We start from the raw sequence: 12,305 nt of genomic DNA, 5'->3' as shown, positions 1-12,305 counted from the left end.
AGAATGAAAAAATATATTTCAATGTTTAGTCGATCAGACTGGAATCTAGAGCTCGGAAATGATTAAAAAAATTGTCAAAGTGGACGATAATGAAGTACAAGTGCGCCACTGCAAACTCCCACATTTCATAAACTCTGGATAGGGAAAAGGGTGGCCCAAGAGGTCTCGTTCTAAGAAGTGAATACAGTACTGACGATTGCAATTTGTGAAAAAACGCTAAAATTATCTACGCCACCCTCGAAAAAGTTATGCAAAACTTCTACGAAAAACTTGAAATGTGAAGGTTTTTTCCAATGAGTGGTTTCCTTTCGAAAACTCTCAATCTCGACAGCTGTCACTTTATTTTTTTGACATTTCAAAGTACAATCTACATCATTTCCAAAAATGGAACGATATACGCTTCAACAGCGCACTGAAATTTTTGAAATTATGGTGGAAATTTTGCAGTCACAGTTCGCAAAACTAAAGCACTTTTAGGTACTCGTGAAGAACCTTCTGGGCCGGCAATATTAAAACTGGTAGAAAAATTTGAGCTGTTGAGTCAAGTTAGTAATGAAAACAAAATCGAAACGGTGTGCTTCGCTCAAGAACAACTGAGGATATTGCTGCTTTAGCGCGTGGTGTTGGTGAAAATCCAGGTTTGTCAATTCTCTGATGGTCTTGGCAATTGGGCATTTCACAATTGACATTAAACCGTATTTTACATAATGACTTAGGTTTTAATTCTTTCGAAGTTCAGTTAACACAAGAACAGAAGCCGATCACCAGCAACATCGTATCTTCCCTGATTAAGTCCTTGAATTGCAGGTCTATTTTAACCTAACCTAACCTAACCTCGAAGACTATATTGATAAGCAGAATTGTCCCATTTTAGGCTTGGAAAATTCAAGAATGATTGTTGAAAATCCTCTCTATCTCTTTATCCTCAACCTGCCACTGTTTGGTGCGATTTTTGGACTGGTGATGGTGGTGGGATTGAAAAGGTCCAATCCCACCACCATCACCAGTCCAAAAATTGAATAAGTAAGGACTTATTCGATAATGGCTGATGCAACTATTACGATGAATAGATTGATTAATGATTTTTTATGGCAGGAGTTGGAAGATATTGATTTGATGAAAAGGATATAGAGTTGAATTTCGTTTTTTTTCACATCAAAATAAAACCTATCTTTGGAAAACCCTGTATTTCCTAGCGAGGCTATAATTTGAACAATTTTATTACCAGAAAAGTTTTCAAAAAAAATGTATTCCACATTTTCTGGCCAATAATTAGTCTTCAAAATATCTTTCACACTTTTCCTTCAAGAGCCCTTAGAAATATGGGAGCTAGCCATGGCACACTATTCGAGTACATTTATTCAATTTGGATACTCACTTTTCTTCGATATAGGATGACCAATAGCGTCAATATCGATATTATAAAGGCTGATGCCGCTGCAACAACTATGAGAGCGGTGTGGTATGGTGCCACAATAGATACAGGAGACTGCGATACAATTTCCCTGTTTTCTAGGGCTAGTATGGTATCCCTCAAGGAACTACTGGGTGTTAGCAAGTGATGGGTAACTCTTGATTTTGTTATATCTGCTGTCAAATCGGGCAGATGTTGATTCATGATCTGAAACATCATAAAAAGTTTTAAAGACTGGAATAAACTGAAAGGGATTAAATAGTCCCATCTTGTTCTGCAGTTAGCGGATTGTAACATAACCTATAAGAAAATCTACAGACATATCAACAGAATTAACCTAACTTTATTGTGTTAAATACCCCAACCTCACCAATCTGACCCTACCAAGTTTTTTCTCAAGGCACTTGCTCCAAATTATGCTGATGTAATGAGTGTTTATTTTATATGAAATATTTGTATAAACAAGAAAAAAAAAACTACTTTTTTCGAATTATGGTAACTAGAAATTTCGGGAAATTGACTCAACTGATGATCTGAGGTATTAACATGCTTATTAGTTCCAAAATCTTTTTCGTTTTGATTAAAATGAATCTCTTGATTCTATGTTTAACATCTACAAGACAACTCGATGAAAAAATGATAGAATTTAAGTAGATTAAACTCACCATTTTCTCCAAAGTATAAGCGATATCGATCTTTTTGCTTCCAATCAGGGAGAACCTGATGTACAGTGCGTCCGAAGAGATGTCAGCAGCGATTCCATCATCGTTGATGACGCCGCCAAGGTTTTTGACAATCTTGCTGATCCTGTTGACTACAGGCGTTGAGGAAATGTCGTCGTACTCGCCTCTGAAGCCCAAGGTGACCTCTACCTTTTCCACAGGCGAAAAAACTGGAAAAGAGGAAAATTATGATCAAGACAAATATTCTATTTCTTTTTTCAGTAATATAAAAGATTGAGTCATCTTTTCGATATAATTTATAATAAATTTTTTAATGCTATGAAGTTTTTTCTTTCATTTGAATGAATTTTTGTACCAAGAAGTTTATTTTCCAAAGAATTTTTGCGTAGGCTTGTTATGACTTGTTGTGACCACAGAATTACAGAATCTGCACTAGTCAGTTTTCTATTTTTATTAGGAGCTTCCTGAAGTGGCAGAATACCAGTGAGTGTAAGAATACCAGTGAGGAGTTGTGGAATGTTCTTACTGAGAACCAGATCATATTGGATCTTTCAATATTAAAGTTTCAAATAAACTTTTTGCAGTAATCCATCCTGGAAGATTTCAACAGAGTGTTTCTCTTTAGGTTTTTTCTTTCTCTAGAAACTTCTTATTATACTAGATGCATTTTACTATACCACAGAAAGGTCCTACTAATATGCATTTGTGTTCCTTGTTTTGCCAGTGTAGTGGCTTCGTTTCCTGAATGACTAGAAACCTATCCTAAAAAGAGCAATTGTTTCGTCATACTATGTCTTCTTCAAAGAGTATTTGTGTAATACTGGATACTGATTTCTTTTTATTTCACTTTTTCACTAGTATAGACATTCTCTTGCTTAACGAAAATCTTTTGTTTAAAGCTATCTTCTTTCTTGATCGGCTTTATTACCGAATAGCAAAATTATAACGTTCTGGTTCATTTATTTAAGAGAAATAATGTATATTTTTGTTTTGATACCATGGATTTGTCGTGAGGTTGTACACGTCAGAAATATTTTATATGGTATTAAGCATTGAATGAATGATAGGAGACAATAAAAATATTAGCTCACCACAAGTTCTTTCTCCTCTTCTGAAGGTACTCGTCTGAGGCAACTGGTTACCAGCTTCATCGACGCACCAACAGATATCCTCTTCACACTGCTGTGGTAGGAACTTCTTGTTAGCGTCGCATTGACCACCCAGCTCTTCACACCTCGAAGTTATCAAGCCTTCGTTGATGCTCTCGTCTCTGTCCAAGTCAGATGGTTCATCAATATCACTAATGGATCCCATTTGCATCATCAGCTCTTCTAGAACTGAAAATCGACAGAAAACTCATTCAGTTTTTTCGCTAGACAACAAAATACAGTGGATGTTGAATATTATGGAAGGAAAAAAAGTATGTACATATCTTATATTTATATCAACAAAGATCTCTATTCCACTCACCTAAATCTGCATCGCTAGTAAAGTCAGCCCTGTTCTGCGCCCTATTCCTGGCCTGTCTGAAGTTGCAGTCTGGTTCTGCTCCTCTAGTCAAGGTGCCTTTCAGAGGGTTACCTTGTGGAGTGACACACCAGCACACTCCAACGTGTTCGAGGCACTGTACAGACTCCCAATTTCCTGTGCTGCTCTCGCATCTAGGTAAGAAGGCTGGTTTGTTATACTTTTCTGCAGCTTTTTGGTTCTTCTCCCTCAATCTTTCGCACTGGCTCAATACTAGATAAATAGATGGTTTGATAAGTTGGATAACAATGAAAGTACCAAAATAGTCAAAGACTAGGACAATTAATTTTATTTGTTAAATTGAATCGACAATTCTTTTGACACTTACCTGGACATACTTGAGAGCATAATTCTTTGGTATAGAAATTGTTGTGGTTTCCATGACATCCTGAAAATACGAAGGTTTCGCACTTGTTGGTCCTGGAATTGAAGTAGTACCTCGTCAAATTCCTAGACTCAACTCCTTGGCAAGTACCTTGATCCAAAGGCTCGAAGCAAATATCTCCTACAGAGAGAAAAAAATTCGCGTTATTACCCAAAAAATCATTTAAGAAGCAACAATGATCACTTACTTGGTTTTGGACAACAGACAGCATACTCCCCAATAGGACTCAATTGACACTTATGCGTAGAAGGACAACTCTCCTCTTCAGGCCCACAAGAAACAACCTCATCTTCCCCACCATACCTCAAAGGCTCTCCAGACTGGCAAGGGTTCTCCTTTTTCGGTAGACACATAGGCACTGCTGGACAAGGAGATCCTACACACTCCACAGCTACCAACCTACAGGTTTCTCCCTCCCCTCTACACTTAACCTCATCACAAGGATCAGCGCATTGGCAAGTTCTGCACCCTTCAATGTCCATCTTATACCCGTGCTCGCAGTTCTCCACACATCTCCTCAGAGGGCACCTAGATGGCGTTATGGTCGTATCGCAGTCGAGATCTTCGCTACCACGGCTTTCAGATAGCTCGAAACCATTGCTATCGACGCACCAGCATTGGCCAGTGGCGGGGTTGCATTGTTTGGAGTTGAAACTGCCGTCGGTGTTGCAGGACGGGATGTGGACCTTGTTGAGAGGGGTGCCAGACTCGTGGGCTTGGTGTTGGGCTAGGCTGCGCTGGTGTTGGCAAGCTGTGGAGAGGAGTATGGTGAAATGTTTGATGGTGGGAAGTTTAGGGGTGTCTTACCTGTGTATTGCAGGGGTTCTACGCACTGGGTGCCGCAACCGTTGGAACAACATTTGGAGGTACCGTTGCATGCCAAGTCTGAGTTGCAGGCGAAGTCGCAGGAAATGGAGTTCGATGGTACCAGGTAGGGGCATTGGCCGAGCTTTTTGGGTAGGCCTTGGGAAGTCAGAAAATGATGTTAAAAGTTAGTAATCGAAAAAATTTGCGTGGAATTCAAAAAGAAAAAATTGAACTTACAAGCTGGCACAGGTGGACAATAGTGGTCCTTGCAGTTCACTTCGACCAACTGGCACTGTTCTCCAGAACCGCATGGTACGTCATAACAAGGATCCCTGCACTGACACAAAGGACAACCGGTGTCTTCAGATAGGATGAAGCCGTATTCGCAACCCATTCTGCAGGTGAGGTCCAAGCATTCTTTGGTTTCCCTCAGTTTGGTACAGTCGGTGGTAGCGTTTTCTTTTCCCCTGGTTTTGGGTATTTCTGTACCGAAGTTGTCCACGCACCAACAGTTCTTCTTGTCGCACTGTGTTGGGAGGAAGTTGCCTTCTTCGTCGCAGCTTGGGGTTGGGAGAGCGAGGTTCATACCCTCCCTTGTGCCTTCCATGGTCTCGGTGAAGTCCCTCAAGTACTCGCACACTGGAAACGAACAAAGGTTAGAATGCACTTTAGGTTGAATTTGGATGGTAGTGTTTTGATTATAGATTAATTATTACAAATCTAAAAACATGATTAAACTGCTTGACCACGAGTTTTATTCTCTAGGTCTGGGCCCCAGCAATTTTGCTGGATTTTTGTTGTCCAAGAAAGAATAATCCAATAAAGGAAATTTGGCTTCAATCAAGAAGATGTTGCCGAGGTTTAAACTTGTTTCGAAAGCAAAGACGAATATTTCTGCAGAAAATATATTGAAAGGTTAGAGGAGGGGTTTGAGTACATGTATCACTTTTGAAGGAGAATATGTTGACGAATAAAGTCTATTTTTGAAGAAAAATGGTTAGGTCCAGGTTTAATTGAGTGGAGTGTTAAATGTTAGTTGTTCATTCCATGTACGTGAAATTGTCATCTTCAGAATCCTTTGAAATGTTTTACGATTGGTGGTTGTCATAAGTGTCATTAATGGGAGTTGAATTTTATATTTATTTGAATATTGAAAACTTGCATTTAATGAAATGCTATCGGTTTATGAATTGGATATGAAAAGCATTCAACAAGCTTCAAAATAGTGTCTTCCAATTAAGTACAAACCAAAAAATGCTCCTTGATTTACTTGAATGACTCCAATTCATTCAGAATACAAAGTGAACTTACTGGTCTGAGTTCTACTCTCCGGTATGTTGATATCTTCAGAAGCCTCAGCTTCCAATTCGTAATTCATTGGACAACACACTGCCTGAGTCGAACCCACTACAGCCTTACACTCATGATTCGATGGACAAACAGTACCATCTTCGTCTCTCAAAGCACACGCCACTGGAGCTCCGCTCATATCGTCCGTCAGTGGCGTACCACGCTCACAAGGGTTGGCGTAAACTGCTTTTGGTCGACCTTGAAAAAATAACAGTTGATAAAGGCTACAATGGGAGTAAAAATGAAGGTAAACTTACAAACTGGTAGGGTAGGACAGAGGAAACCGGAACAAGTAGCATCTTTAGCGTTTATACACTCTTCGTCTTCAGGACACAAGTAGCCATCACAAGGATCGTCGCATTTGCAGGTATGACAACCGTTCTCGTCTAGTTTGAAACCGTATTCACAGATGGCGGCACACTCTAACTTCTGGCAGTTGTTCTCCATCTTGTCCAGGCTTCTAGCCTTGGTGTCGAAACTACCTGAAAGATGCAAAATGAGGGGTCAAATCTCCACTGAAAAATATATATATCGGGAAACTCAGGGGTCTGTTTGAGGATTCATCCATTTATTTTGAGAAAAATGAAAGACTTACTATCGTATACGTCACAAGTAACGCTGTCTGAGGGTCCCATCGATCCTCTAATCTTACGTCCAAGTCTGTCTACGCACCAACAAACTAGTCCATTCCTGCTGCACTGCATAGGTTCGAATTCACCCTCTGGAGAACATTGTGGAACGTAGCCCCTTCCTTCTCTCTCGCTGACAGATAGAATTTCGGATAAGGAACGTTGGTGGGTACATTCTGTGAACGAATATCGATGAAAATTGTAAAGTTGACAAATAAAACACTACGAAAAAAATAAAAGTATATAAAAAATATAGTATAGTAAAAAAATAGTATATAGTATAGATAAACTTTCCACTTCAAGCTAGAACGATCAATCTTGTATAGAAAGGATTTGGAATTAAGATTGAATGTAGGTATCGTTTGATTAGATAAAAATAATATATAATAACAATAAAAATAATTGAAAACTATCTGATTTGTTATTCTTGCTCAATATTTCTCAAAGAAATATAAAAAAAAACATTATTTCATGTTTCTGCGATATCTAAAAGAATGACTTCAGAGGTTTAATATTATTGTTTCTCGAGAACAGAATCGGATTCTCAGAAACAATTTAACACGAATTCAAGTTCAAATCTTCCATATCACCGAGTTGAACCTTACGCTTAAGTAGATAAACTAGATTTACCTGTCACATTTTTAGGGTGTATACAAGAAGAACCACATTTGTCATTGTTGCAACATTTTTGAATCGAAGGACATTCAAGGTCATGCGAACATGGTAAACCGCACTCGGTTTTATTGTCGTCTGATGATGGACAGGATCCTGATTTTTGTATTTTCAAGGATGCTGGACAGCACACTCCGTAGTCATTTCCTGTCGAAAAAAAAAGGTTTTAAAATTCGATTAACTATATGAGACTTTGTAGTCTCGATTTAGAATCAATTGATTGTTAAACTGAAAGTTCCAACAAGCTTCGACGACTGTTCAGAAGCAATGAATGTGAAAGTATGGAAATTATGACATTACTGTGCCAAAATCTTCACTATTTTATATAATATCTTTCTGATATATACTTTTTTGTCTAAAATAACAATTCCAAATTTCATTTTGAATTGCATTTCTAGACAAAAGAGTATACTTATATTGAATGGGGAAGATTTTGAGACAATGACATTATAATTTTGATAGTTATAATGATTGCCTTCATCAAGTAGACCTTTAACATTTATAATTTAAAGTAATGATTTATCAATTACAGTCAACATCAACCAAAAGATAAAATTGAACCCGTCTCAAAGTGTTATTCCAGTTGTAAATGTTGATTTGTATACCTATTTCACAGAAGAGTAAGAGATGTATGACTAAATGCTTATTGTAACATTTATAATATAATGCTAATTTTTTTGTGAAAAGGTTTTGTACCGTTCATTGAATGAATAAATAAATTTGGAATTATATATATATATATATATATATATATATATATATATATATATATATATATATATATATATATATATATATATATATATATATATTTCTAGACAAAAAGGTATACAGGTATCAAAAAAATATATCAAATAGTGAGAGTTTTGGCACAATGCTGTCATAGTTCTGATTATTTATCAGATTGTCTTCATCAAGTAAAATTACCTTTATAATTTATGATTGTGAAAGTTATAACTTTTCACAAAATGTGATTACAATATTTTTCAATTGTGATAATTTTCACTTCATCTCAATGATCGATTTTGAAAGAATATGAATCTTCATATAGCCTATACCAATAAAAAATATCGATCGACTGAGACGAATTTCTGATTTTTCTAGAAAAATTTAAGGAAAGGAAGATCAGCATCAAATTTAAATCAATACATTCCATTATTTTGCAATTGCATACTAGACAAAAATAATGAGCTGACTCTTTACATGCTCCAAGGATGCTGCCACACCCTGTGAAATACTCGGTAGAAGTTATATCTACCCGATCGTGCATTGTAAAAGTCACCACGGTCTCTACTACGGTGTTGAAGGTGTATAAGGCAGGGACCACTGATTTGGTTCACTCATGATTTCATGAGTAGTCCCATAATGTGAAAACAACGTATTATAAGAGTATTGTTACATACCTTTCTGTACTAAACATTGGTACATTGGCGGACAGGTTGGTTTTCCAGGGTCGTTACCACACAAGAAAGGTCTGACGGTCTCGCTAATCCTCAAGGGGTCTCCAACAGGACAGATACTGTCAAGGCTTCTACCTTTCTTACCTAAAACGAAAAATCAAGAATAAATCAAATGCGAAGTACGTCATTAGAAAAATCATGAATATTGATGAGCAACCTTCATTGCTCATCCTCTGATTGATGTGGGTTTGGGAATCCATTAGGTATTTATTGTGTTGTTGGGGAATACATGAATCGTAACAGCGATGTTTCTTGATTTCACTAATTGAATTACAAAACGTTGATTGAAGCGTGAACGGTCTTGCTGTTGATTTTCACCAGACATTTCGTTTAAGTGTTGAAGGTTCTTGTCGTTGAGTTATCTTTAATAGATTCCATAAATATTACAAGAAAATGTCATTTGAGTTTTGAAGGTTTTAATCTTGCAGTTATCTTCAATTTATTCTTTAGGTTAACAAAATTTTCTAGTTGTTTACACTATTCATCTATGAATCACAGAGAATGATGTTATTATGTGGACACATAATGAAGAAAACGAATAGAAATTTCTTTTAAATTTACCATTTTTTCAAAGGAGTATCATGTCAAGGAAACAAAAATCAAAATTAACACTTTTGGGATGTTAATCCTTTCAATTAATATCTTAATTTTCAATATTGTTCATCTATCAATCTAACGAGTTTCTTCGGTTTAGACGAATTGGGAAGTGAGTGATTTTATTTAACGATTACTAATTTCATTTTCTCTAAACCGATACACGAAATAAAATATCAAAACTAAGGAGATTTAATGCTTCAAAATTGAATTATATTTGTAATTAGCACCGTTTATTTCATTGTCTGATGATCATTCTAAAAAGTTTTTTTGGAAAATTTCATACTGTGAGATCTAAGAAGTATTTGGATCTTAGTCAGAATTTGCTACACCTCACTGGATTCCTTACAGAGCATTGCTGCCTTAGGAAATATCTCTTGAGGTTTAGTCTAGCAGAAAACGTCCAGTCCAGATTTTTGGGAGCAGAAAGATAGTCCAGATATCCTGGTGACGGAATGCTTTTCCGTCACAAGCCAACGCAGAAATGCTTTGGAGAAGAGACTTGTAGAAGTGAGGAAGTAATCTTCTTGAGTCCTACGAGATTTCAGAAGTATCTGGATCTTAGGGAAATAAGCTACACCTCCTCACTGAATGCTATACAGGGCATTGTCGCCTTAGGAAACTCCTCATGAGTCTAGCAGAAAATGACTAGTACAGATTCTGCCTCGCCTTCGCTGTCCAACACATAAAGGATTTGAACAAGAGTAATCTCCTGGAGATCATCTCAGATACTGGAGTGCATCAAAACACTTTGGTTCTTCCTGTGTTAGATCATTCCAAAAAGTTTCTTCGAAACTTTAATACTGCGGGATCGAAGAAGTACATATCATGAGCTTAAAAAAAATGAGTTACACTTCTTCACTGAATCTCTTACAAGGTATTGCCGCCTTACGAAACACCTCATGAAAACGAGTGTAGCAGAAAATGACTTGTGCAAATTCTGCCTCGCCATCGCTAGCCAACACAAGAATGCTTTGGACAAGAAACTTTTAGAAGTGAGCAAGTTACCTCCTGGATACCATACCAGATACTGGAGTGCATTAAAAACACTTTGGCTCTTCCTGTGTTGGACTATTCCAAAAAGGTTTTTTCGGAACATTGATACAGAGAGATCTAAGCTGTGTTTGGATCTTAGAAAGAATATGCTACACCTCCTCACTGAATTCCTTACAGGGCATATCCGTCTCAGGAATCAATTCATGACAATAAGTCTAGCAAAAAACAACGAGTGCAGATTCTGCCTCGCCATCACTAGCCAATAAAAAAGAATGGTTTGGACGGGAGACTTGTAGAAGTGAGGAAGTAACCTCCTTGAAGCTATTCCAGATACTGTAGATCATTATAACTGAAGGGCGAACTGTACAATACGACTAATGTCGAGAACAGCTCTCATGGGAGGCACAGTAGACCATAAGGTTACGATGCATTTAAACCCCCTTAAATCTACAAGTTTTATTGTTTGCTTTGTATTTCTCAAATAAATTCTTTCATATCTACAACAGAATTTTCTATTTTCTCATATATCAAAATGTTTTTTGTGAAGATGTTCGGATAATAATGTAGATGCTGAAATTGCACATTAACACATTCAAGTCATCAATAATCAAAAGAATGTTGTTCAACAAAAAACGTTTTTACTACATCTGAACTCCGTCTACACATCCATTAACATTTCAATCTAACACCTCAACAAAGATGCACTCTTCAGGCGTCGCAACACCAACGCCCATCATTTGTTTTGACCTACTAACAATCCGCTTTTGTGTACGAGGATCTTTGCAAGCACTCAGGTTTCGAATCCAATCACGATATTCGTGATAGGTGTGTTTTTGAGGTCGAAACCATGGGAAGCGAATTCCTCATCTTCAATATGCCCATCCTCTTCTCGAAAAGTTCACGGAGACATTTCAACGGAACCCCTGGTCACGATTGACGTGGCGGGCCGAGACAGCTTATTGTTTACCGAAATTACACACGATTATCTGATAATATCGAGAGTATGATTTTTTTTTTTTTTTTTGAGATGCGACTCGAGGTTGTGCAGCCTTGATATTTGGTATTCCACGTACTTACGGATTATGCAACTCGTGGTATTTGGCATGTTTGATTGATGGGTTGTGGTCTTGGGGCACGTTACAAGGTGTAGCGTTTCGTGAGTATACTGGGTGTCTACTGAATTGAATTCTGAATTGAGAAATTGCCACATGTACGAAAATTGAATTAATAACTGGTATCATTAGCACGGTTGGGAAATGAACATAACCTGCTGGTCAATTTACTCCTGGTGTTACTCAGGGTTCTGTACTTGTGTCTTTGTTATTCATTCTACTCAAGTTTTCGATTCAGGTTACAAGAATTTGAGAATAAACGTGATTCAAACTTGTGTAATGGAGTATTAAGAAACTAAGGAAAGTACTGATGTGAATGAACGTGCACTGAAAAGCTCCTGATACCACTCAAGCCCTAAAAAGTACTTTCCTCCAAAGAGAATAAGCTGCTTTTTCGGAAAACAGTATTCAAATGATTTGAATGCGTTTCCAAGTGAAAAAAATTTGAAAATTGAAAAATCAGAACAGTCAGAATCACTCAATGCTAGTATCAAGAATGTGCTTTTTTGAAGCAATGATAAAAATGTTACAAATATTTCTGAACAAAACGTATTACTTATTTTGGTGAATTTGTAATAAAACTAAAAGTAAATAAGTCTACAGGATTGTCACAATAACCCATGTAAAAAACATTACTCAATATCAAACATTGATTAAAAATAACCAAATAGCTAGT

The 12,305-nt window shown here is 37.0% G+C and overlaps 1 protein-coding gene across 2 annotated transcripts in view; it reads right to left on the bottom strand.

The window, feature by feature from the left end:
• Window positions 1–12,305, bottom strand: part of LOC123688609 (balbiani ring protein 3-like) — a 64,074-nt gene that overhangs the window by 344 nt on the left and 51,425 nt on the right. For both annotated transcript variants that reach the window (XM_045627205.1, XM_045627206.1), the window contains exons 6-18: window positions 8,871–9,011; window positions 7,426–7,614; window positions 6,762–6,971; window positions 6,424–6,648; window positions 6,128–6,364; window positions 5,054–5,455; window positions 4,817–4,972; window positions 4,197–4,760; window positions 3,953–4,129; window positions 3,568–3,837; window positions 3,189–3,434; window positions 2,080–2,306; window positions 1,379–1,621 (exon numbers count right to left, since the gene is read on the bottom strand). In XM_045627205.1, coding sequence (XP_045483161.1) covers window positions 1,379–1,621; window positions 2,080–2,306; window positions 3,189–3,434; window positions 3,568–3,837; window positions 3,953–4,129; window positions 4,197–4,760; window positions 4,817–4,972; window positions 5,054–5,455; window positions 6,128–6,364; window positions 6,424–6,648; window positions 6,762–6,971; window positions 7,426–7,614; window positions 8,871–9,011 — 3,287 coding nt within the window. The remainder of the gene's footprint in view (window positions 1–1,378; window positions 1,622–2,079; window positions 2,307–3,188; window positions 3,435–3,567; window positions 3,838–3,952; window positions 4,130–4,196; window positions 4,761–4,816; window positions 4,973–5,053; window positions 5,456–6,127; window positions 6,365–6,423; window positions 6,649–6,761; window positions 6,972–7,425; window positions 7,615–8,870; window positions 9,012–12,305) is intronic.

This window comes from Harmonia axyridis, chromosome 1, assembly GCF_914767665.1.
Source record: "Harmonia axyridis chromosome 1, icHarAxyr1.1, whole genome shotgun sequence".
Classification (NCBI taxonomy): Eukaryota; Metazoa; Arthropoda; class Insecta; order Coleoptera; family Coccinellidae; genus Harmonia; species Harmonia axyridis.
The sequence above is the reverse complement of the archived record's forward strand: the minus strand, read 5'-3'. Positions and strand labels throughout refer to the sequence as shown.